General features: G+C 40.6%; 2 protein-coding genes across 5 annotated transcripts in view; one reads left to right on the forward strand and one right to left on the reverse strand.

The window, feature by feature from the left end:
* Positions 1-377: 377 nt before the first annotated feature.
* rnf32 (ring finger protein 32) lies at positions 378-26782 on the forward strand. Of its 2 annotated transcripts, XM_044176318.1 has the most exons (8): positions 378-499; positions 1107-1344; positions 1430-1572; positions 2959-3116; positions 3919-4027; positions 8411-8578; positions 9515-9749; positions 26092-26782. In XM_044176318.1, the coding sequence occupies exons 1-7, from the start codon at positions 485-487 to the stop codon at positions 9743-9745; spliced, it is 1062 nt and encodes a 353-aa protein (XP_044032253.1). In that variant the 5' UTR covers positions 378-484; the 3' UTR covers positions 9746-9749; positions 26092-26782. The 2 variants fall into 2 exon arrangements, with proteins under 2 accessions (XP_044032253.1, XP_044032252.1); XM_044176317.1 differs by lacking the exon at positions 26092-26782 and having other exon boundaries at positions 9515-10576.
* lmbr1 (limb development membrane protein 1) overlaps positions 10577-27183 on the reverse strand; it is a 35156-nt gene continuing 18549 nt past the window's right edge. For 2 of the 3 annotated variants that reach the window (XM_044176313.1, XM_044176314.1), the window contains exons 10-17: positions 24489-24578; positions 23333-23409; positions 22772-22849; positions 18094-18167; positions 17750-17840; positions 17069-17135; positions 13790-13951; positions 10577-13276 (exon numbers count right to left, since the gene is read on the reverse strand). In XM_044176313.1, the coding sequence (XP_044032248.1) occupies positions 13191-13276; positions 13790-13951; positions 17069-17135; positions 17750-17840; positions 18094-18167; positions 22772-22849; positions 23333-23409; positions 24489-24578 (725 nt within the window). In that variant the 3' untranslated portion in view covers positions 10577-13190. The other variant, XM_044176316.1, reaches the window with a different exon arrangement.

The raw sequence follows: 27183 nt of genomic DNA on the forward strand, positions 1-27183 counted from the left end.
TTCTCTTTGATTGTGGATTTTACTTTGGTTAATGTATGAGTAGGGTTATATAAGATCACTCATTTGCTTTCTCTGTGGCTTAACAAACTTTTAACCCCTTTCCAGAATAATTATGTTTCAATATCATTTAAAAAACATCACCAAAAAATTTGACTTAAGAACAATACCATTTGAATCATTGTGAAAATTAATAATAATTATAAAGCCTTGATTATAATTTGCAAGCCTTAAAAACATTATTTAAAAAACCGAGATGCTTTAATAGGCACCTGATAGATTCAAATAATTACACCTTTATATAAATATTACATAAAGACAAACAACCTATCACACAATTAAATTTATGGTGTTTTTAATTTGGAAACAATAACCAATCAGCTAACCCAGAGGTCTCAGCCAATCAGAGGCAGCGATGACGCTCCGCGTGAGAGGAGGAGGGCCTAGACTGGTTACCTAGTAACCAGTCAAACGCTGTGTTAATAGGATGGCAATGCGGAAGGTTTGGATTTGTTAATTCATTAAAATGTGCAATTTGAGAGTGTAGATATATCGTCAGGATTTCTTGGTATACGTTCATTTAGTCTTTAGATTTTCTTGATAGTAGACTTGAAGCTAGTGTCGTTAGTAGGACGAAGTTAAGTTGTCCCGTTGCCTGTTTGGCACCTGCTTGCTTAGTAAGATAGCAAACACCTGTGTGAAATGAGCTCCAAACGGTTCAATTTACACTGAAAACAACCAACGTATTCTTTAATTTATGAGTGAAATGAGGTTAGACTTACAATCTTGTTGGGAAACCAGAAGATAGACTGTAGCCAAGCGCTTTGTGTCGGTTTTTAAAAAGTAATTTCTTTGACACTCTTATTGCTGCATTTGTGAATTATTTTCGGCAATTATAGCATTTTCCATTTGGCCAAGCAGTGATTTATTCCTGCTTTTTGCTATTATGTGGTCTAGACAGTATGGTTCAGAATGCATTTAGCTATATTTATTGCTCTGAGATAAGTATAAAGTCTACATTTTCTACTTTAAAGGTTATAAAGTTTCGCTATGCCTCATGCATCACTTTATGCAAATGCAGTAATGAACATTTATATCATATTTTACAGGACTTGACACCTAAAGCTAGCAACAAGTTGGTGATCAATTCAGTTGCCTTCCAAGACCACATCACACGCACCCTGCTGCATCCAAACTTTTCACTGTCTGACCCTTTGAGATGCAGAAGAAAAGCACAGAGAAATCCACAAGCAAGAGGAAGAGGGGAAGAAAGGGGTCTGCACAGACAAGATCGGCAAGAAGGGAGAGAATATGTGCTTGATTCTGCTCCACCTCCTTTAACATTAGGTAAAACGAAAACTTTGGGAAATTTGGAGAGTGTTTATTTATGTGACTCATGAATATATAACCAGTATTTTTGTATTTCTTTTAGCTCAGAAGTTGGGTTTGGTGGCCTCCCCTGCAGGGAGACTGAGAGAGGACGAATGGACTCGGGTTAAAGCGAGGTCTGTTCAGCAGGGGGAATCAGCTCAGCCCTGTGCAATATGCAGGGAGGAGTTTTGCCTTAAGCCTCAGGTATTCCCACAACACAGTAGCTACTGTTAATACCCTGTAGTGAGCTCTTTATTTTCTTTCTTTTTTTTCCAAACATGTTTCCAATGTTCTGTTTGTCCTCAGGGAAACCTGTGTTTCCGTATACACACATGGGCACACACACACACACACACACACACACACACACACACTAAGCCCTCCCCCCAACTCCCACCTCCCCCTGCAGTTCCTGTATGTTCTAATCTGTGTAGACAACTGTACAAATTTACCCATACTGCCTTGGAACTCAACTGTGACGTGATGATGTAGCAATCAGTGTGTTACTGTGAGGGTCATTCAGTCTTTTACACCTTTCCGATCCCCTTTTAAGATGCCAATCTCCTCAAGAATGCGGGGACTAGAATAGGCGGCCTCACAAAGCACAGTTGCCATAGATGCACGTGTAAATATTAGTTTGACTCAAGGAAAAAAAAAAGTTAATTAGAGCCTGCTAACAAGGGAAAGTGACAAGAGGGAATCTTTGTTGATTTGGCATTTTCCTACAAGTCTTCATATTGTAACAATGCATTTGTGTGCTGCTGACTTGTGTTGCATTCAAACATTAATATGACAATTAAAAATGCTTACAGCAGCAGTTGTTCTGATTTTAGATGTGTGGACTGAAATATGTTCTTCTCTATCCAGCTCATTATTTTAATACCAACCAGAAAGGTAGATAGGACAGGATTTAAAAAGAAAAGGTTTCCTCTGCTTTCTATTCAATTTTGATTCCATTTCTATAGTCTATGTCTGTCCATAAACTGTAGCTAGTAGCCTTAAAGCACTGTGAGAAGTGAAGTTTCTCTGTGGTCTAATGGCTTGTCAAGCTCCTGGAAATTGTACACTGCAGGGGGCCCTTTCACTGGTGATGGAGTGTGTTGGTCAGGCCAAAAACAATGGGGAAATCAATATGCCTCCCCCTTGCCCTCTAGAGATCTGAGCAAACTGGTTTGTGTGCCAAGCTCCATTGCTGTGGCTGTGTCCTTTCAGACGATAAAAGAATCCCTCACAGGTAGAGGAGACTATAGTTCAGGTCCCAGCCGGCCCACGGGGGGTCATGCTGACTCCCTCTATCCTCTCAGCAAATAACACTTAAAGGCAGATACACACATTCACATACATGCACGGATACACACAGATTTAGCATGGCTTAAGGCTCACATACATTATTGTATACAGTATGAGAGCTTTCCTAAGCACTTAAAGAAAAACCCGAAAACCAATACACGTTCAGCATCATCCTCTGGAGACATGGCAACTCATACTGTCAGTCAACCTAAGACTAGTTTAGATGCTTCTTCATTGTATGCATGATACAATTTTCATTTCACATATACTAAGTAACATTATGTCACTGTTTCTTTTTAGGTGTTGCTGTCTTGTTCTCATGTTTTCCACAGAGCATGTTTGCAGGCCTTTGAGAGGTTTTCTGGGAGGAAGTGCTGCCCGATGTGCAGAAAGGAGCAGTATGAAACACGGGTGATCCACGATGCAGCTCGCCTCTTCAGACACCAGTGTGCCACCAGGTACATGCACTAAACCATACATTTAAAAAAAGAAATGCATAAAATACTATACTTTATAGCCTATATAAGTTAGTTTGCAATACCCATCCCTAGAATTAGGATTCTGACACCAATTCTCAATCCGATACCAGTGCCCTCTTTTCCCCAAATTTAAAATCTCTATACCTCTGTATAGTCATTGGAACAGTTTTTATGTAAGGTAACATGAGGTCAGGGAATGCTGCAGTGCTAAAAACTGAGTCAGCAACCCACCATGACTGAACGAATGTAAGTGATGTGTTTCAATAAATGTATAGAACAAATGTTCCCATTCACAGTAATGCACAATAAGAATTCATTACACAGTCTGAGCAAGTGACTTAGGCAAAACAGCATCTTTCCTCAAATACTAAAATGTTTTATATATGAAATATTCTGTGAGTGGCGTAAATCAAGCAATAGTTCAGCCTATAGAACTGCATGATCAACATTCAGACTGAAACAAAGAGAGTAGGTGTGTTGCTGTAAAACATTTTATTTATATGGGGCCACACTTGCTATTCTAGTTTGGTTGAGGTTTTACATATTAGAAATAATGTCATCTCATTTTCAATAAATTAAATTACCCCTACCAAGAAGCTAATGGCTTCTCATAAACATAGCAATCAGTAAAGACAGTATATTCTTCAAATATCTGCAAAGCTTGACTTTTACCCCATTTTTGTGACATTTTTGAACAGTTTTGAGAGTATCCTATCAGATGATGTAATTATTGTTTTGGGTTTTTTTTTTTGTTCTCTTTGAATGTATTTTGTGTGTGTAGAATTCAAGCATGCTGGCGAGGCTATGTTGCTCGAAAAAGGTACAGAAAATTGAGAAAATCCATCTGCCCAAAAGACAAACAGCTGCGACGCGAATTCTTCGAAGCAAAGGTGAGTTTGGACTTCAAATCTGCATTGATTACATCAGGGTTTAATAGATTAACCATGATTGTTTGGATCACGCTGAACATACATAAAGTCAGGTCACATTGCTTAGCATCTGTCTGCTTTTTCCCCCATTTCACTCTGACATTTTTAGACTGTTGGTTAAATAAAGCTTGAGACATGGGTTTCAGGGACTCACTGACCCCACTGCTAACCTACATACACAGACACACACACACGCGCACACACACCTTCACCTGCTCTCACCCTCTCAAGCTCCTTTGATGCTTTGTGAATCATACACTGTTTGTCCACCAATGTGGAGAGAGTTTTGTGTTTTAGTCAAACAGACTGGACATTCCAGGGTCAACACAAAAGCATGATGTCTCCTGTGCATGTTTGGGACTGGTATTCCTTCATCTATCTATATGTCTGGTGTGTGTATGTGTGGCTCTTTTACTGGGTTGGATGGGAAAGGGTGAAGAGGTGAGGTTGACCAGGTTGTTTGGATACCTGACGCAGGTTGTCATTTCAGGCTTTGTTCTCTAGTCCCATTTCAAAGCTATAAATCATGCAACGACTAGACTTGATGGAGGGATTATTTGTGGCCTCAAGAGCAGCCAGTGGATGGGGTTGTTTGACTCTGAGGCTGTGTTGCCTTCATGGTGGCTCTCAGGAAAAGGGAACATTGCCACCTAGTGAACCTCCCCCAACAGAGGCCTTGGATGACCAAAGACAGGACTGGTCACCTTTTCTTTGAACCAAACATCAGTTTTTCAGGGATGTAGAATAATCTAATCTAATGACCCTGCTTTAAAATAGTCTTAGCTCCAACACTGTACTGTATGTCCAATGTCTTTAAGAACAAGCCCTCTTTATTTCTATGTGCAGAGTTGTAATCATGCAGAGTGCTCCTGCGCTTCAAAGAGGCTGATTAAGCAAAAGTGACAAATGCGTGAGGGCCAGGCTTATAATGTGTTGCAAGGGTTGGAGTGTCCTACCCATCCCCCTGTCAGTTTCTATCATCTCGCCTATAAACCATGCCTTTAACATGTCACGTAAACAAAGACACAGCAGTTACAGAGCCAATTAACTGTGTTCTAACACATTAGGCCATGTCCGGGTCCACATGCTATGGATGGAGTCATAGGCGCTGTCAGCCACTTTACATTCAAGTTGTGTGATTCAGTGGTTGTGGGTGGTCATGAGATTGTCTCATATCTTTTGTCACACTGAGGATGATCTTCAAGAGCTTTGAGCTGCGCAACACAGTGCTGACAGGTCTGATTGACTTGATTTTCAAGGGGAAGACTTATTTGCTTAGCTGACTGTAATGCAAACAGGCGTGTTAGTGCTGAGCTGGAACCTGTGTGAGACGGAGAAACCTATTCTTTCAGTTGTCCTCGTGATAGCAGGAGGCAATAAAGCATCTTTGTACCACGAAGCCACAGGTGTTCCCTGGAAGAAAAAAAAAAAAGTACTCCCACATATCAGGTCAGTTTCAGAAATCTTATCAGCTGATCCTGATGCCCAGCTTTCAATTTTTACTCGTTTCGGAGGTCCGACCCTGAGTCAACACATTAAGGGGGACACTACCGACATCTAGATGGATTGCCGCGAGATAACGCCTCTGCGCTCCACCTCCTCTTCCCCCTCTGTGTCCTCTCCCGTCCGCATCTCCTGTGGAGCAAGGCAAAGTTCACCAGAGGCTGTACAATGTGCCTTGACTGTCGAAAAGTCAGCCAGGCTCATAAAACCCTCCATCCGAATGGTCAACAGTTGTTTAATTAGTGATAAAAGCCTAGCTGTAAAGCAATTCTGATGCCAGTGTGACAGGCTAAGGGATGGGGTTTGTATTTGTATGTGTGTGTAGGTGAGTCATAGACAAAGAAAACAAGTACATGTGTGCAAGCAGGTGCTGAGGCTAATGCTACTCTTAGTAACATGATGCAGTAATTACATTACTTTTCCCAGATATAGAGCAACACATCAATGTAGAGCTGCAACTATTAGTTGATTGACAGAAAATAATCAGGAACTATTTTCATAATAGGTTAATTTTAATTTAAGTTTTTTTTTTTTTTCAAGCAAAAATGCCAAACATTCCCTAGTTTCAGCTTCTCAGTTATGAGGTTTTGCTGCTTTTCTTTGTTTTATGTGATCCTCAGGTTTTGGGCTGTTGTTCAGACAAAACAAGTAAAATTGGGATGTGTGTTTGTCACTATTTTTTGACATTTTATAGACCAAACAATCAATAATCAATTTATATAATTATATACAGTCATTGAACTAGTGAAAATGTTTTTAACAAAAAATTCTTATCACAAGGCTTCCATTGGTGGATACAATTTGCTCAGTTGTCATAGAGATGGTTTGGTTGTTATCATTTTATTGTGAAGATGTTGTTGCTTAAATTACATGCATAAATCGATCTCAGCGTAGTGCTGTTGAAAAAATATATATACAGTGCATCCGGAAAATATTCACAGCGCTTCACTTTTTCCACATTTTGTTATGTTACAGCCTTATTCCAAAATTGATTAAATTCATTATTTTCCTCAAAATTCTACAAACAATACTCCATAATGACAATGTGGGGTATGGTTGTATTCACAGCCTTTGCCCATTACTTTGTTGAAGCACCTTTGGCACCAATTACAGCCTCAAATCTTTTTGAGTATGATGCTACAAGCTTGGCACACTTATTTTTGGGCAGTTTCTCCCATTCTTCTTTGCAGGACCTCTCAAGCTCCATCAGGTTGGATGGGGAGCTTCCTTTGTTATCTTGGCTGTGTGCTTAGGGTCGTTGTCCTGTTGGAAGTTGAACCGTCACCCCAGTCTGAGGTCCAGAACGCTCTGGAGCAGGTTTTCATCAAGGATGTCTCTGTACATTGCTGCATTCATCTTTCCCTCGATCCTGACTGGTCTCCCAGCTCCTGCCGCTGAAAAACATCCCCACAGCATGATGCTACCACCACCATGCTTCACTGTAGGGATGGTACTGGCCAGGTGATGAGCGGTGCCTGGTTTTCTCCAGACATGACGCTTGCCATTCAGGCCAAAGAGTTCAATTTTTGTTTCATCAGACCAGAGAATTTTGTTTCTCATGGTCTGAGAGTCCTTCAGGTGCCTTTTGGCAAACTCCAGGCGGGCCAGAAATGTTTCTGTACCCTTCCCCAGATGTGTGCCTTAATACAATCCTGTCTCGAAGGTCAACAGACAATTCCTTGGACTTCATGGCTTGGTTTGTGCTCTGACATGCACTGTTAACTGTGGGACCTTTATATAGACAGGTGTGTGCCTTTCTAAATCATGTCCAATCAACTGACTTTACCACAGATCGACTCCAATCAAGTTGTAGAAAAATCTCAAGTATGATCAGTGGAAACACGATGCACCTGAGCTCAATTTTGAGTGTCATGGCAAAGGCTGTGAATACTTATGTACATTTATTTTTAATAAATTTGCAACGATTTCAAACAAACTTCTTTCACATTGTCATTATGGGGTATTGTTTGTAGAATTTTGAGGAAAATAATGAATTTAATCAATTTTGGAATAAGGCTGTAACATAAAATGTGGAAAAAGTGAAGCGCTGTGAATACTTTCCGGATGCACTGTAAAAATACCTATTCATTGACTATTGAATATGTTTTAGATATAAACATGCATATGCCAGCATTAATTGTTGCCTAGCAACAGTTGCTGTAAATGTGAGTAGATAGAGGAGCTCTGGGCAGACAGACACTGGAGAGAAGTCTTTAAAATTGGTCAATTTGAGAATGAAGAGGTGACCAGGCACTTCAGCTAATAGAGATACTATTTAAAATTTACATCTTGGAAACTGGGCTGTAGAAAGACTGAGGTCAAGAGTCCAAGTCCCCAATACCATCCCGTCACAAAATTTTTGACCAGACACCAAAAATATAATCTTTAAAATATCAAAGGTATTTGGATTTATTATAATTTTTTCCAACATGAATGTCTAAATGCTGTTTCAAAGCCTTCTTCACTCTGCCAGGGATAACATTATGGTGGGGAAATACTGAATTGTTTATTTGTTGCTCTAAAAGTAGTCAAATTTGAATGTCTACGGTCTTAAAACACTGGAATCAATCTATAAAATACTCAGACAGAAAAAGTGTCAGATTCATGTGTTTTCATGTTTCCCAGCACTATCTTCCTTTTTTAACTGGTTTCCATTAATTCTCCATGTTAGTGGAAGACGTGACTGTATTGATCTGGCTGTTTAACAACTGCACCCTGTCAGCGTGCTTCAGCCATTACAATACACACACACACAATTAGCCTTCGCCAACAACACGACTCTATTGTGTATCTGAATGAAACATGCCTCCTTTGTGCCACTAAAATGGTTTTTCTAATTAGTTGCAGGAGTTGAATGACAGCTTTGTCCGATACTGTCACACCGACACGGAGGCTTTTCTGAGTGATATCAACCGCTCGCTGTCATCAAGCAGACGAGTGTTCCAGCAGCTGGAGAGAAAGAACGTCTCAGAACCTCAGGAGAACGACTGGGACCGAATACAGAGCCAGGTCAGGAACAAGACGTACTCTGCTGAACCAGGAGCCACTTCTATCATTAAACAAGGCCCTGTAAAAATATCTAATCCTAGTCTGATTCTTCTCCTCCCAGCCTTGCCTTTTCCTTGACATGTTAACACTTGCATGGGGACGACAGTATCACAGCTGCTGTGTAGAAAGTACACATCTCTCCAGAGGTGATCATTCACTTTACCAAGTGAATGGCAGAGGGTAGGCTAATAATCCTCTGTGTTTACAAAAAACATGAGCCAGTGTGATAATGCATGGCAGGCTTTTCATTGCCTGGACTGCTGTGGAAGAATTGAAAAGACATTAAGATTTGCTGTTCCATAAGGCTCCATTGTTGGCTTTCATTGCAACCAGTACCATTTTCCATAGAGGGGGTGGGGTGTGTGCAAATGTCTATTTTTTCTTTCTTTCTTTTTGTCTGGTATGAAAAGGTTAAGCACAAGGCAGGAGTGGCTCAGCCTTGACATGGAGTATCAAAAAAGTGAATGTGCTTTCATCACATACCTTGCACCTTTTTCACGGGTGCAAACTCTTAAAAAGCGGAGTGCAGCTCGTTATGAAACATTTAACAGCAGGGCATGTTGGCCGCTAAATACAGGAAGCTGTCTCTGGTTAATCATTGGCGGAGCTGTGCATGAGTTGCTTTGTTTTTATGGGGATCAATGATAAACATGTTATCGCCTCATGTCTGATCAAACCTGTCAGGTAGGTAGCCAACAGACTTGTTTCAGAGTTCTTTATAATGAAATGGCAGTAGCAGGGATAAAGTCACTGTTATTGCCCCCTAATCAACAAGCAAAAATTACCTCAGACTATGCAGTTCTCTGTGCATCTTCCGAAATAGACCTCTGTAACATGAGATGTAAAAATTCTTAAGTTAGTCAAAGAACTTACATTGTTTGTTTCCTACTCTGACAGGTTATCCAGAGAGGTGTCTGGGACTGCCCCATCTGCCTGACTGGACTGTGCAGGCCAAACCTCCCAACAGAAGCAGGTACATCGAACCATCGACAACACAGACGCACCGTGCTTCTGTCCTGTTCCCACCTCTTCCATCAGCTCTGTCTAGAGGCCTTTGAAGCCTATACAACAGAGAGCAGGCCTTCCTGTCCCCTGTGTAGATCTGTCTACCACAAAAAACTCATCTAACCAGGTACAAATTTATGCAAGATGCCATTTTAGATCATCTCATACAGTAATATTTGTAACCTCATGAACCCTTTAGAATGATTACAATGTTGTACAGTGAATGACAAGATTGAAGAAATAGTTTCAGCATTTTGGGAAATACGTTTATTCACTTTCTTGCTGAGAGTTAGATGAGAATCATTGCCCCTCATGTCTGTGCATTAAATATGATGCTGGATTACCTTAGTTTAGCATAAAGATGGGAAGCAGGGGGAAACTGCTAGCTTAGCTCTCTCTAAAGTTCTTAAGCTCACTAATTGAATAACACATTGTATTTCATTTGTTTAACCTGTACATAAAAAGATATGTGAATGACAGTTTTTGGTTTTATGGGGAGTTACGTGCTGTAACTATTTCCTGGCAAACAGCGGCCAAGAGCAGTAACTTCCTGCAGTCTTGTCACCAGGAGATTGTAAGGCAACAAGCGGAGACTCTGGGAAGTCACTGCCCTTAGTTGCCGAGAAATAGTTACAGCATGTTAATTCTCTGTAAAATGACAAACTGTTCATTGTACATTATTGTTTGTGTGGATTAAACAAGCAAGATACGTGTAGGTGGATTTTTGAACTTTAAACAGAGCCAGACAGCTGTTTCCCCCCCGCTTCCAGTCTTTATGCTAAGCTAAGCTAATTGGGTCCTGGCTCTAGCGCAATACTTGGTGCAGTCATGAGTGGTATCAATCCTAACTCTTGTCAAGAAATCGAATAAGCGTATTTCCCAAAATGCCAAACTATCAGTGAATCAATATTAATGTCCAGGATGTCACAATGATGAATGAAAATGTTCACAAAGCATTTTTCTACTTTTATTTGCAAACACAAACATCAAAAATAACGAAACAAACATTTAGCAAACTGAGAAATCGTAAAAAATACATTCACAAAACGTACCAAAAATTACATGCAGAGAGACTGTACTGACATAGACAGGAAAAAAAAAAACTGCTTCACTTACAATACAGGCCAACTCAACTTTTGAAACCCCCACACAACACAGATGTACTGTAAAGGCAACCAGAAAAGCTTGCTTGAAAGAAAATGGCCCTTTCAGTTCTTACCTCAGAAGCTACTGCGAGGAGTATGACTGTGATGTTTTATTAGGGGTATGACAGTTCCCTGCTAAGTATCGCAGAGTCCAGTCTTACCACAGTCTGCAGCTGAGTGGATATATGCACTACTATGATGGAGCTGGGAAAAAACCCACCTCAAGCCATTTGAGTTAATGTAGTTCATCCAGATAAAGTCATTTCTTTTTACTTTCACTAATTCGTCCACCAGTTACAATTTTCTTTTGCCAATTTTCAGTGTCATCCTTTTTGCTTTGCCACATCACTTTGGGCCATCTTGATTTTTCACAGTATCCAATGACCAGCATGGTCCTAACGTCAGTACAATAGCAGTAGATACGCACTAAACAAATTAATGGCACCTAACGTGCCAGAAAATCTACCAAATATTTCTGCCAGTATAATTTGGGTAAACCTGCAGTCTTGAAATAACATCTTTCAAAATCTGAATCTTAACATTCCCTGTCCTAAGAAATAAGTTACAAATGCATATCTAAATCAAAATGTCCTTTTCATCATGTAGTCACCATAAAAACATCATTCGATCAGTCACCCTATCCTAGCAAGTGCTCAAGTTTTATGGGTAATGAATGAGTCTCAAAATGGAGTCTTTCACTAGATAAGAGCTTTGACAACATTCATGGCAAAAAGCCATGTGTATGTTATATCCAGCTGGCTTTAGACTAGAAACTCGGTGGTGTACTGGGGATCACAGTGGAACTGTCTAGAGACAAACAATGTACATGTACACATACAGTATGTACATGTACATAAACAAACAACACAGAACAAGAAACTACCTTAACATTAAGCCTGCAAGACGCTTGTCGTATAAGGCATTTAAGGTGGTTCTGGAGACAAAGAACATCACAGTTCAGAAGATTATGCAGCAATACAACATGTAAATGGGGCCTGAGTCACCAAGTCTTCCTACCGGCTGCAAAGTTGCACATTTTTTCACTCATGCATTCTGTGAAGACTGTTACAGGTTTGCATTAGATTTTGGTGTTTTATAAAAAAAGAAAATATGTACAACAAAATACAGATTGCTTAGTGAGTCAGACCCTCAGTGGGCTCAATGAGAGCCCAATATCTACATCCAAATAATGCAAGAGGTATGAAACACAATATAATATGTACATGTAAATAAAACATTTAAAAAAATGACAGTTTGACAAATTTTTCTGTGCCCTATGAATTTAAAAAATTTTTTTGGGATGAGCAAAAAATGTGATGACATTTTCTTACCATGTGCATAATAAAATTTTAGGAAATATAACCATAGGAGCAGCTCCAAAGCACTAAAGCACTGGAACTGAAGTGGATACAACTCATATAGTCTCCCATTTGTAGAGTAGCTCAAGTCTAATCTAGAGCACCTTTAAAAAAAAAAAAAAAAAAAAAAAGTTCTTACCCTACTTCATACAAACTAATGACATCATCAATAAAGTTAAAGCGCACTTGAGTAAAGCTAAATAAAAAGACAAACAACAGCACGAGTGCTAAAATCTGCCTATCAGTAATGACAGTGCCAATGCATATAATGTGAATTGTATTGCCGTGCAGTTTTATGTACTGGCTGTGATGAGTGTGAATAAATGACGTCTTTCATGCTTCACAAATCATATTTTGTTTTCACATTTTGAGCTTAAAAAAAAAAAAATCAAAAATGACAAATTGACACCTTATCATGCCTGTATCATTCATATAACAAAGACCAATGACTAGAGACCATAAACTGCAAATGCTCCATCACTGACACTAATTACCGTGGACGTAATGACAATAAAAAATGAGTAATTGAATTGTGGGGGTCTATTTACTATACTGACTACAGAGGAGGAGCAGGGTGATGGAAAAGAACCCGTTGCCTTTTAGTTAGATGTAAGACTTATGTAAGACACAAGGAGCATTGTTTCACCTGCTGTTCCCTCTTGCTTTTGTCTAGTGCAGTGGTTAGGAGGTTGTAGAAGATAAACAGGTAGCGATGCTGGGTGGGCAGAGTGCCCCTGAAGCAAGAGATGGGTGGTTTAAAGTCACAGTCGTGGTTGAGGTCAACATCAAGGTCACTGCAGTGATGCCAGTCTATTTCACTCCTCAGTCTCATCCCTGGCTCCGTCCCAGCTTCCATCCGAGACGCAGAGGATGGAATGTCATGAAGCTAAATTGCTCTCAGCCTCCATTTGCAGCATCCGTCAGACACTGCCTGGGTTTATTAAGTTCCTTCCAATCCCTTTCACCTTTCAAGAGTCAGGCAGTACTGTCGAAATCTCCCTTTGGCTGTGCTAAGGTGTGTGTGTGCGTGCGTGTATGTATGTATGTGTTGATCTATCATCCCTTTCACAGAGTTTTCTGATGCCCGTTGGCCGAGAGCTTCCCAGATTCAGGGTCTGTGGGGCTGTTTGACAGTTGCAATTTATCCAGACCTGGGCAAGGGGAGATAAGGGAGAGAAATCTCATTAAAAAGCCTCAGACTTTCACTTAGACAGAGGTATTGATGTGCTTTTTTCCCCTCAGTGCCTCTGTCTGACATTTTCTAACCCTATCCCACCCTGTGTATCAAACAGCCAGGGCCTGTCACCACAAGCCTTTGAGACTAGCCCCATCCTCTGTCACATGTCAGTCCCGCAGCACATTGGATCTCGCTGCAATTTCCTCCATTTTGTCACTCCAGGTCGTGCTGTCTGAGAGAAATAAACACTATCTCCCTCCAAAGCCACAAAGTATGTTGGTTCTGTCAGTGTTTCAGACCAAACTTTTTGTGGATAAAAAAAATTGGGATGAAATTAAGTGTTTATAACCAAAAACAGATTGCTTTATATTCAACAGAACATCCAGCATGGGTAGACAAAGGCAGACATTGTCAGACATTGCAGGAAAATGAAAGAATATGTGGTGCACTCTGGAAGGACACATGAAAAATAAATAGATAAATTTACCTAATGCCTTTAGAAGCTCTTCCCGTACCGCTGAGGTGAATTTTCTCACAAGACAGAGTGTTGTCACGACTGCAAACAGCAGGTTGTATGAAACGACAATGTAAAAGTTTCCCAGCCAATTGAATCTTCCAAAGTCTCCCAAGAGATCAAACCTGGTGATACCTGTGAAGGGCAGAGATACAAGTCGAATAACTGGGTTAGAAAGTCATTTGGGGAAAATGTAATGTCTTGGTTGGGGCTATGACAAATAGCTATTTAAGTTTGACTTTCTGTGTTGAGTCCTAATAAAAAGGTGTGATAACAAAGAAGCAAAATTATTTCCCCTGAAGTCCAAACTGTTGCAAACAAAACTCTGGGAAAACAAAAGTAAGTTCATTTTGCCGAGTTCCCCCTTGAGAAGATTGTGTTCATAAGCAAAGTTCTTTCCAGCAAAAACATGGGGCTGCAGCAAATGGGACAATCTAGGAATGTCTATTCTGTTAAGGCACTTTGAAAAGTGTCTTTCTCCAATGGTCCAGCTCTTTTAACAAGTAAAAATGGCCAATCTGAAAGAAGGGCTTACATACAAAAAACTATTATGTGCGTTACAGGTATAATCTCAGTGAAAAAGGTTAAAAACAAATATTAAACTGCATGACCCTTGATGTAACTGACAACATGGATGCATGTGTTACATTTTGGGTCCAAGACCAGCCCTATGTGCATCATGTCCAATTTATTTATTTTTTCATATAAAAAGGTTTTGTTTAGGTGGTACAAAAAAGAAAGCCACTCCCAAGTCTTTTTCATAGAATCAGTCACCTGTACACACATTCACCTGAGTCAGCCACTGAGCTAACAACATTTCTAATACAAACAATAAACAAGCACAATCTTGTAAGTTTCCGCAAAGCTGAGAGGGTTGCACAATTTCTGACAGATTTCAACCCAAGAATAGAGATTAATCTTAAAAGAAACCTTAAAAGAAACCGGCACCTGATATTTTCAGTGTCTTTAATATCTATGTTCTTACTTTTTAGCCTTAATATATAAATATGCCTGACAATGCTGTCATCGAAACATGACAAGGTTTATGCATCTTATTTGATAGAGACAGAAACAAATCCACACTGGCTTACCCAAATAACCAATGATCTACTGCACTGTTTGTTTATTTTCATCACTTGACTGTGTCGTGGTTAGCAGTAATGTAAGGACTGTTCCTCATGGAATGTGAAAGGATGGGTGACTAAGTATAGCAGCAAAGGTGGTGTGCAGGTGGACTTAATCTCTCCCAGGACCTTCAGACAGAGATAAAGGAGTGGTTTCTCCTGCAGGCTCTATACTGTTAGACCGATTTCAAACCATCTGTCACAGCTGATCACATGCTGCCTGAAAAACCATCAACACCCTATTGTTTTCCTGCCAATCCAGGTGTTCCTGCACTCTACCACAAGGATGGGCTAGCTGTGCCATCCAATAGTAAAGTAATGTACCGATATAATTAACCTTTCAACAACATGATGTGTACAATTGTATTTAATGTTACTAATGGTATTTGTCTTTTTTTATGTTAATTTTGCATGCAACATTGACCAAGGAAATTACTGCATCAATATGTTTAATCTATGCACCCCAACAATGTTCTATTTCAGTCATCTGTTTGCAGAAATGATATTCAGATGTGGCACACTGGAGAAGCACGAGTCTGTATACGCTCTACTTCTCCTGTAACATCTTCACAACCTCTGTCGTCAATTAGATTGGGCAATCGATTCAGTGTCTTGAGAGATGTATTTACAGCCGCAGTAAGCAGTTTGCAAGCATCAAGGACCTTTAACAAAATTGCCTGTGAAGAGACAGGGAGAGAGATGATGGAGACCCTAGTCAATACAGCTTGCCACTGTGGTCTGGCTACATCCATTTCTAATGCCAAAGGTTATGATCTTGGTTTGGTAATTTGAGAAAATCTAATTGGGGGTAAAAAGATGCTTGGCATTTGAAATGTCAGAGTTGGAGACATTAGCATGCAGCTGGTCATGCATCCAAGAAGCATATGTCGGATTTATCAGGGTTGTATGGCACAGTGAGATTATTTTCTATGCATGTAAACAATATGTGAGGCTAATGGCATTTGTGTAGCTATTAACAGATCTAAAAATCACAACATAAATGGCATATATCCATGACCAATTGCTCTCAAAAATGAGCAACAAGCCATTCTATCAAAAACAAACGAACATGGGGTGTCCTGGTGGCCCAGGGGTTTAAGACACTGATCATGTATTTGAAGCGTCTCTGGTTCAAGTCCACCCAGGGACCTTTGTGACATATCACCCCCAGAATTTAACATACTTTTCTGTAATGTGGTACAGTTTCCCATTTTCTGGTACAGTGTTTCCCACACTGACACACACAAAAAACACCTCACATTAACACACAAAACCCTTACTTGTCTCTTAACATCTCACTTTGTCACACTCAACTCTCTACATCGTATTTATTTTTCTTTTACTGGGAGGCCTTTTCTCTTTAACTCTGTCTCATGCATTTATTCCTTTTAATCTATTCAGCGTCACAAAGCAGAACCTGTTGATATTTTGTAAAGCTCCCAATGAGTCACTGTATGCTCACTCCATCCCATTTTCCCCACTCTGTTGGTCTCTCTCACACACACTCAAATACACACACAGTAGTGCTATTTGAACAGCTGTGCTCTGCACTCTGCATGTTTATTAGTGCCATTGTGGTGCTGCTACTCCTGTCATTTTTACCCCTTCACCCTGCACTCTTTTCTAATGTCACTATGGGAAACTATAGGAGAATTCAACTTGCTAACCTTAATGGTCTGCTGTTGGTGGTGGCACTGAAAACGGTCGTGGGGGAGGGGCATAAACTCTTTCTGGTTGTTTGTAGCGAGGTCGTTATGACATCTCTGAAAATTCAGTTCAACCTACATTTTTGTTCCGATTAAACAAACAAGATACAACATATTAGTGACCTTTAGAGGTGCTGGCTGGTGGATTTTGTTACCTTCAGACAGTGCAAGGTTAGCTGTTTTCCCCCGTTTCAAGTGGCTGAGTGGCTGCTGGCTATAGCTTCATATTTAGCGGACAGATTGGAGTGCGGTATCGATCTTCTAATCTAATTCTCGTCAAGAAAGAGAATAAGCCTATTTCCCAAAAGGTACAACTGTTGCTTTAAACATTTAATCTGTATAGACAGGCTAGGTGTGAATTGTGAGATTAGCATGCCCACACTCTCTAATGCAGGCAGGCAAACACACAAACATGTACTCACCTAGAGTTCTGGACATCACTGGCAGGGCTGAACTCAGGACCAAGATGGACACACAGCAACCAATGATCTAAAAATCAGAACAGATAATCAAACTTCAGATTTCAGATCTCTCAAGCAACATAGTTTTTATGGAAGAAAATTACGAGACACCTATTGCACCAACACTGTCAGCCATGACGTGCCCACACATATGCACACACCACTTGATTTTAAATTGGTTCCACATATTGTACAATTAGTACCTCTGAAGCTGCTCATTACCAGGTTCTCTCTGTTGTCCTTTCAAGCCCTTTCACTGGAGCGTCATGGCTAGTTAACAAGCCTCACCACTCCCAAACTCATTACCAAGTGAATAGGTGCCACTATGGGCCAAACAGAGCACACATCCTCTCTCCTCTCCCCCCCCCAAAATCCACTCTCCCTCTGATGTACAAGAAAGGGGCTTGCACTTTGCCAGTGTTTGCGCAACCCACAAACAAATATTGGACAGATCAACTAAAGCCATTGAGGGGCCCTGAGGAAAACATTAGTGAGCAATAGGAGTTCGGAGTAGAGAGGAGGGTGGGGAAGAGGAAATAAATGAAGCTCAGGGGGGTCCCAAACACATCAGCACCTTAGGAGCAATCTCAGCACCCTTGCCCCCACTTCACCCCGCACCCTGTCCTGCCATCCCATTTTTACCGTTGTCATGGTTGTGTCATCCTTCCTGGGAGTGAGTACCTCAAAGACTCGCAGGCTGTAGAAGCCAACGACAGAGGACACCATCAAGTAGCTGTTCAGCCAGTCAATCAAGGACCAAAAACATTTCTCTGCTGGTAGCAGAGCAGCTTCATTGAGTCGTCTTTTAAGTATCTTAAGTCTGCACCTTTTCAGCTACGATAAAAGGTGACGAAACAGCACAACATGTCTTCCGGAAGGTGTCCGGCTAAACTATGTCCTGGGTAAACAAAGCTGGCTTGACAATGTTGCTCTTGGCCATGGAGCATGCTACTTCGGCCGCAGACGGGGGGTCACTGAAAGGATACAACATGAGGATGATCTCCAGCACCGCCTGAGCCACGCCAAATGTGGACAGAGAGGTGTTCCCAATGCCTCGGTCCTGGGAGATGAAGACACAGACAGAAAACTGGGTTATTTAATGTCATCACACACCAATCTTATATAAACACATCACAAATAAGAATAGAAAATGGGAAATGACAGCACTGCAGGCAGTTGCACACACATGCAATTACAGAAATCCTGCAAAGTAAGTACGCGGTGCATGAAGAATTTCCCCACTTGAGAAAGACAGAATCAAATTGGCTAAGTAATGAATGGAACAAGATGAAAGAGGCTCTTTTCAAATCACTGTCGATCATACAATATGTGAACAGGTGTTCAAACAAAAACAGCACATTGCTTACGGTAAGAAGAGTGTACAGGCTGAAACCACGCCAAAACATAAAAACAACAAAACAAATACTTCAGCAAACACACTAGGCATACCCCCCACCCCCTCCCTCCAACCCCTAAACTCCTAAGGCCTTTTGAAACTGGAGCAGGAAAAAGACATACATCTACATACGCTGCACATACCAAGCATCTGTGTTGTCAAATGATAAATATTTGCTTTTGTAGGACTTGGCACCAGGGTCGATCCTCCGAAGGATCAGTGGGTTGTATGGGGCACTTACAGTACTATACGTTATGTCCACAAGTAAGAAGTGACCATAGACTGCTCACTTTCAACTTATACAAGTTATACATAAAAAAAAAATACTAAGTTGTTTAAAAACTGCTTAAAACTATGCTTCATATTCAGATCTTGTAGATAATCATATGCAGATATATGAAGTATATATGATTACAACTGTACAGTATATTCCCAATCGCTATATAGTCTACACTACTCCTATATCCTATCTCTGTGTCATAAGTACACAGTTGGATATATTCAATGTAATGTTTATTTATATAGCATTGCAATTCAAATGCAGCACCTTGCCATACCAATGCATGGCATCAATGTACTGTGCTTATATACAGTATTTACTTTTCTTACAATACCAATATATATTACAATTGCACATTATATATTTAGAGTATGGTCCTAGTTTTAGTTTTTAATTGTGTTTTTTTTTTTTTTTTTTTTTTTTTTTTATAAATTGTATTTAATTTCTCTCTTACTCACCTTGAGTGTCCTTATGTTGATTTGTTTTGTAAAAGAGCCTGAAGAAAAAAGGAAAGCCTGGCAGGTTGTTTCATGCCTTTTTATGCAACTGTCATCCCTGGGAGCTTACTGCAGAGCCATGGTGCAGTGCTCTTTCTCTCTTACACAGGGAATTAGCAGACAGCATCTGATGTAATTTATTAATGGAGGGCGGGCGTGCATTAAGATTGTCTGTGTGCGCGCACTCGCAATATGCGTGTATATGCGCGTTCAGGACAGCTAGCTTTCACAGTACGCCTCCTTTCAACTCTTACTTCTTTTCATTCCAGTAGCAGGAAGGGTGATGGAGTGTGTGTTTGTGTGTGTCAAAGAGAAGGAGGGGTCGGGGGAATGGGGGGTGGTAGATTTGTCTGTGCTGCCTGCCACAGCTCTTTCACCACACATTGCATTTGTTGCTTGTAAGATTAACACCTCGCAATACCTGCGCACTAGCAAAGTCGTCAGTGTTGTACTAACACACACAATTATGCCTGACGTCCTGACCATTTGACCTCAGGTGGGTCCCCTAAGTAATGGTATCATTTTTTTTTAAACTTAATTTATTTAAACAGAAAATGAAGGTAATCAAGAGATATCTTAATACTGCTACCTTTCACATAGTTGTAACTCTTTCCCACTCCCTGCACTCCACACCAGATAATTCCCCCGGTTATCACATATCTAACGAGTAGGAGAAAGAAGCAGCCATAAAAACACAGTAAAATAATATACAGAGGTGCTATTAATCAGGTACAGAGTTCTGAAAGTGCTCGGACATATGAGTGGGAACCACCGTACAGCATCTGTTCTAAACTGGCGCTCCATCAAAAAGGTTTTTCATGGCCCATAGAGCATGTGCATGTGCATGTTTTAGTCAGCAGACTTCTTGCTGGCATCCCCACACACACACAACTAGAAAAAAATAATTTACAGACTTCTAGACTTTCCAAACTTTATTGGACCAAATGGATCAAATTCTGATTATACAAAAAGTCATTTTGGGGTGTTTGTGAAGCTCAGAAAATATTATTCTTTGTTTTACAACTGTTGCTTTTATAATGATTGTGGATGGGAAAAGGTTCTTTTTGGGCCAGCGTGCGTCCAATATGTCAAATCTCCTCGTAGCCCAGCGTTGTTCCTGGGGACAAGGTTGACACCCAGTTTTGTGACAAATCAACAACAGACCCAATTTTCAACGCCAAGATCATCCTACAGACTGTTACATCTAAAACTCACATCAGTGCATCAGTGTCGATCAAGAACAATAGTACAGACTCTCATAGGTGTATCCTCTTCTGTGGGGATATGATTAAAAGACTGAAGTGTTTCTATCAAATACCTGCCTATGTAAAATCTATCAGTTTCTTGATTCCCTGGTTAATAATAATAAAGTCAGAAATAATTTTGTATTTTCTGGTGCTCTAAATGTAGAGGTTGGTAGTATTGGTATAGACACATTAATCTATTCATGTCTGAATCAGAAATGGGAGAGATTCCAAGGGCACATTTGTACATACTGTTTGTGCCGATACCACCCATATTGTGGCTGTATCTTTAATCATTAAAGTATTTAAAGCGATGAGTTGTGCAAACTATTCTTTTGGCCATAGTAGTTTCATGTATTAAATTCCACTTAATCTTGCCATAAAAATGTCAAAATCATTTATCCAATTTTTTTAACTGTAGAGCTACAGACATTTATTGGCAACAACAGTAGCCCCAGTGGTACATTCACTCTCACTGTAAGACCATCCTGTCAAATTGTTCCTTATTTCAGGAATCAGTTTTAAATAATAAGTGAGAGGTGTGATGACACTGTTGCGATATCTTAACCAAAACTGAATTGAACCTTTCCCTCTAGTTCTGCTGGGTGCTAATTTTACAGCATTATGGCTATAGATTTTAAGATTAATTCACATTGTTTATCATGGCCAGAATGGATATTTTTCACCTTCATTTTACATTCACAAGGTCATAGCTAAGCTATGCATGCCAGGGAAAGTCTGAAGGTGCTATTATGAAAGTCTGTGTGTGTTTAGAGAGTGACTTTAGTGAGGTGAAAATTGCAGTTCAGTTGCAACTAATCGTCCATTTTACAAAATACAGTGTCAAGTGTTGTTGCTACCAAAGGTAGGAGGGCCTGCAGTAACAATTTTATTGGTCCCTCTTAGTGCTTGTTCATCAAGCTGTAAAACACTGTGTCCTTTGACAGAGGCAGCTTCAGTTCCCCCCCCTCCCTCCTCCTCCTCCTCCTCCTCCTCCCCCTTGTTGTTTCTACAGCATCTCTACATTCTCATCTACATCCACCTGTTTCTCCTCCCTGCTCTTCCTCTCTCCTTGCTCCTCATCATCCTTCTTCACCTCCATCCTCCGCTCTGTAAAAGGCGATTGGGGCACTGCTCAGTATGCTAAGGACTACGGCAGGATGCTTAGTAGGAAGGGAAGACAAACATTGACAGGGCACTTCCATTGTGCTCTCCCCCCACAACAATCAGCGCATCGGGGCCTCATTTGACTTTCCCACAGTCTGAGTCTCTTGCTCCGGGCAGTACCTCCTCCAGACTTCAGACCAGCTGCACTCTCTACTTCTTTATATCACTTTCCCTCCTCTGTCCTTATCTCCTTCCAGACAATGTGCAGGTAACTGCGAGGGAATTTCTGTGCTAGAGGGGCAGAGAGTTTGAGAGCTGGAGGGTGAGGTTAACAGGGTGGATAGATGGATATCATATCAGTATCGATTGTTTTGGAGGACGAGACCTCCCCCCACCCCTCGTAGTGCTGTGAGATCAGAGGTGTGGCATCCATCCAGTTCAACAAACGCGTAAACCATTTAGTAGGGGCCACGCTGTCAGGGAGGACAGCTTCAAGCTGCATGACAAGTGTAATTTGGGGGATTTTCTGCGATGCGTCATGCCAAAGAAAACATCTCTGCTCAATAAAATAATTGGAATGTTGAGGGCAGCTCTGTCAGTTGCCCGCGAGACGAGAAATGAAATGAGGGAGAAATAGGATACATTATGTTGCCCCCTCTCAGACAAGAATGCAACCACAAACGCACACACACATGCAAGCACACGCACACACGCACCTCTGTCACTGCAGATGAGATAAGGAGAGCTTAAAACACATTGCATGTTAGGCAGAGATGAAAATCTCTGAGAGCCATTCCACACTCTGTTAGTCTGCCTCACAGTGAGAGCCCTTCACCTGGCCCTGTCTGCCTTTGCAGGAGCAAGGAAAAGCAGCTTATACACCCACTGTGGACTTGAGACATGTAGCGGGCTCATTGAATCTGCACACTACTGTGAAATGACTTTCAATGAGCTTCCAAAACAAAACCAGAGGCACAAGGTTGGGGCCTGATTAACATCTGGTCGGGCCTTTTCTTCCAACATGCATCTGAGCATATCCGGAATTTGATTTATGTCTCCGCCAGAAACATGGCAGGTCTGATAGGCAAGCTCTTCTGCAGTTGACATTCTGGGCATGTGTGTGTGTGTGTGGGGGCTTACCGTGGATCCCTTGGGCATGGCAGTCTCATCCACTAGAAGGTAGAGGATATTCAATGCCACCATAAGAACTGAGATTGTCTGCAGACAGAGAGGAAGAAAAAGATTTGTTTACACACGGTATAGTTATAAAAAAGATTGATCAAATCCTTAAAATGATATAATTGAATTGTGGGGGCCTTGCTGATCCCTAAGTATGGTAATGCATAATAACCATCTTGTGATTGTAAACAGTTTCAACATTAAGCTTCTCAAAGCCTGAACAATGTGGGGGCTGTTTGATGCACGTGCCATGCCTCTCACATGGCCTTTCTGCCTTATCCAACAATATCAGACGGCATAAATAGTATTCCCATACTATAATCTGTTGAAAATCGCAGTTGTTGCAGGTGACTATTCAGCATTGTCTTAAACAGCTATTAAACAAAAGTAGTTTCCACACCCAGACTCTCTGAGAGGATGGGGTTTGAGGTACAGGGTTTTAGTCCCAATGGCCACCAGCCAGGCTGTATACGCCATGAGTAAACAGTTGTGGCTTAATGATAGGTCAGTCCCAGCACTCACCGTTCCTGTGAGCAGGATCAGCATCACTATGGGATACAACAAGTTCTTCTCCCAACCTGATGCCTTCTTTCTTCGCTCTGAGAGGAAATGAGAATGAGACAAAATGTGAGGATATTAATCTTAAGAAATATATGTATAACTAACTCTTTAATGCTCTTAACACGATTCAGAGATGAGCTAAAATTCTCCATTACAAACCACTTTCCACCAATGGTTAATTAATATATTCATCAAAGACAACTACTGAAACCTCAAGCCCTCTGGCTTTATTTACAGGGTTTGTACAGCTTGGTTTGGTAAAACATATCGTGAGTGTGTATCAAACACAATCTCACCTATCATTGCAACCACCCCCCTCCAGGTAATATACATTTCATAACCTTCAAAAATGATGCTCTTCCTCTTTAATTACCCACACTCATCATTGCCTTAATTAGTGGAAACGATAATAAATCCTGGATAAAAAGAAATGCAACAAAATTAATTCTGTGATTTATATTTTGGTCAGAATGTGTTTGTGCGTGTGGTGGGCAACTAATGTGCCTTGTTCTTCCGAGCCAGATGAAACATTTCAAGCTCATATCTTCCATCTTTCTCTTATTTCAACAACTCATCAGTCATGTTCATAGACACTGCTGACAGCCTGTAGACCACATGCACTATGTGTTCTGTTATGGGCATCCACAGTACCCTTACAAAGTGTATCTGACTGCCCTCTAGTCCTTGCCATATTGACTTTCTTTCTCCATTTCCAACCTTGTTAGTCCTCCTTATTCTCAAAGTGCACCCACCCTGCCTGCCCGAGAAGTTTGCCAAGTGTACTTTATATGCACCATCCTTCTAAATTAATGACATCACTAAAAGGCTTGCTACAATATAAAGTTTGCATCTTGTCCAATATCCTAAGTGCCTTTGTGCTCTCCTCCCCCCACCCTGCTCCCCAAAAGGCTCAGGCCTCATTTATAATATCCTAAAATGGATGGAAAATTATCAGGCAGTTCTGGTCCAAGTCCAAATTAAGAAATTAAGGCAGACGGGGAGAAAGCGGCTGCCTGTCAGCAATATGTAAAAAGCAAACTTCTTGGCATATATTTCCATGGCAATTCAAGGTCTTAAAATATATCAGCCCTGGCTGTCACACAATACAAATACTTACCCAATTTATTCCTCTGATTTCTAATATTGTCAAGTTCTTTGTTAAGCTGGTGAGCAAAGCTTCCTCGAGTATAAGTGTGTGAGGACGATCCTGTGGAAACACAAACCATTAAAATTAATTACATTTGTTGCATGATCAGTTGTCTAGGGCTGCAACTAACGATTATTTTCAGTATCAATAAATCTGCAGATTATTTTTTCAATGAATGGATTAATCATTAAATCTATGAAATGTCAAAAAATGGTGAAAAGTTCTGAGAGTCTTGTTTTGTCTGTCCAACAGTCTAAAACCCAAAGTTATTACATTTTAAATGCTAGAAAAAACAGGAAAAGAAGAAAATTGTCATATCTGAGAAGCTTGAACCAGAAAATGTTTGGCTTCTTTGCTTGATTAAACAACCAAAATGATTAATCGATTATCAAAATTGATTCATTTCGATGATAGATTTTTTATCAATTAACTAATTGTTTCAGCTCTAATGTCGTTTAAACAGATAACAAGCACCACGTTTTTGCATACGTATACTGTATCTGCCAGACCACTTAAGAGACTCTTGATTCAGTTGGAAAACAGTATTTTCAGACATTTCTCACACATCAAATCAGAAAAAATAGATGTCCTAATTAAGAGGATGTTAACTTCTCACTGTATGTCATAATTCAGCATATGGCATTTGACTTATCTTTATTAAGAAATCCCATCAAAACAAGTAATCCTACTCAGAACATAACAATGTGATCTCAAACAAGTAAAAATAATCTTGTGTGTCAGGAGCTGTCTAGCACATGCCACAACTGGTTGAGTGGGCTGGAGAAGACAGCAAGGGATTCTCCAGGAAAACCACAAGGCCAGCTCATTTAAGGCTAATTTATCTATTTTACTCTGTTTTCTTTCCAGCTTGATGCACTAGCGTAGAGGCCCCTAGGAGCCAAAGTGGAAGAGTATCCATTTGCATGCCCTGGGGTGATTGGCAGATCAAGACCAATTAGTTCAGTGTTACACCGTTACTAGCGTGCAATAAAAATACCATCTTTCATCTTTGTTACAGGAGTGAAGGACCAATCACTTTGATCAAACCTTTTTCTTCCCTCTGTTATTATGACACGCCCTGTCTGGATGGGTTTAAGTAGGCAAAAGAGGTGAGATAGACAGGGAGAGAAAGTTAACAGTATTGTCTGTGCCCTCGCAGATACCTGTCCCAGGATCTAAGCAGGGGAAAGTTTGAACCCTCCGAGCAAATGCAGTCACAACACAACAGGAAATGTCACGGACAGTTCAACAGCTCTTTTACTCCAGAGATGAACTGAACACTGCCTCAGGGTAGTCAAATCTGCTCAGCCGCAAGTGAACTAATCTATCACCTTTGTGCATAACATATCTAAACATGGCCTTACTCGTCACCCAGGACAGATACATTATTGATCAAATGAATAGTATGTCCTTAATAGCCATGAAAAATAGCAGATCTAACTAAAGACAAAGAACAATATCATCACTTGTTTAGGGCTGTACAGGAAAATGGTGAGAATTTCAACTGCAGCATATTCAATGACATCACTCCAAACTGAAGTTAAATATATCCTTCTTCTCCTTCTGCTGGCAGCATCAAGTAAAGGACTGAGTTACAGCGAGGCAGAGATGCTGAGTGAGGCTTCTGGCAGCCAGGAAGGCCCAGAGTAATTCAACGTATCCTCTCCAACCTTCACCACAGCCGAAAAATTACGTCATCCACACATATGCTAAACACCATGCTGAGACAATAGAGGCACCGGCAAGGTCATTGTGCCGCATAGCATCTGGACAAGCGTTCTGTTGCTCTACTATCAGCAGATCACGGCCTTGAGAGGGCAGTGTGGAAAAGTGTGTATGCCACATTGCCTGTACTGCAGCATATTTGTGTACTCAAGTTACTAAATTGTACTTTTACAATATCTTCTAAGCTAATAACTTGTTGATTTCAGAAACACAATGGTTATTTAATTGGGTGCCATCTGCAGGCACTAGATGGGAGCCCCTTTTGCCCCTACAGCCTGAATTGTTTGAGGCATGGACATGACAAGAGTTCTTCTAGCAGGAAAGATTCATCTCAAAGATGCTTTACTAGGTTAAGATCTGGGAACTGACTTGATCTTAAGTAAGAGTTCCAGAAAAATAAAACTATCTCTATCCATCTATCTTAAGATTATGCACCGCTAATGATATGGTGTATCATTATTCCTCCAGAAGTATTTAGTTCAAACAACAATGTACAATGCAGCAAAAAGAGATGCACCTGATCAGAAATTGGTAGTCATGGTTCTAATGTGAACCAAGTGAAAATTCCCCACATTATCATGCAACCAAAACCACAGGCTTTACGTTTTGATACCAGACAGAATGGATGCATAAAATTCCCACTGTTTACTAGAGGTGTAACAAAATCCATATTAAGGAGACAAGGCCAGTTCTGCAAACTATTCCATGATTCAAACATAACTTTTAAGTCATTTCTGCTTTATTGGAACAAGCACATTTTGGCAAGTGTTAGAAGCTTATCTGATAGTTCTAGAGGCATGCCTCTAAACATTTCGCATATTAGGTTCATCATAGCCTTGACAAGTCACACATACACATGTCCAATCAGCCAATTTACACCATAACCTTCTGATCTGCAAGATTTTACGTATCAGCAATGTCATTAGAAATGGGCAATTAC

Source organism: Siniperca chuatsi, linkage group LG19, assembly GCF_020085105.1.
Source record: "Siniperca chuatsi isolate FFG_IHB_CAS linkage group LG19, ASM2008510v1, whole genome shotgun sequence".
In the NCBI taxonomy this organism is placed as follows: Eukaryota; Metazoa; Chordata; class Actinopteri; order Centrarchiformes; family Sinipercidae; genus Siniperca; species Siniperca chuatsi.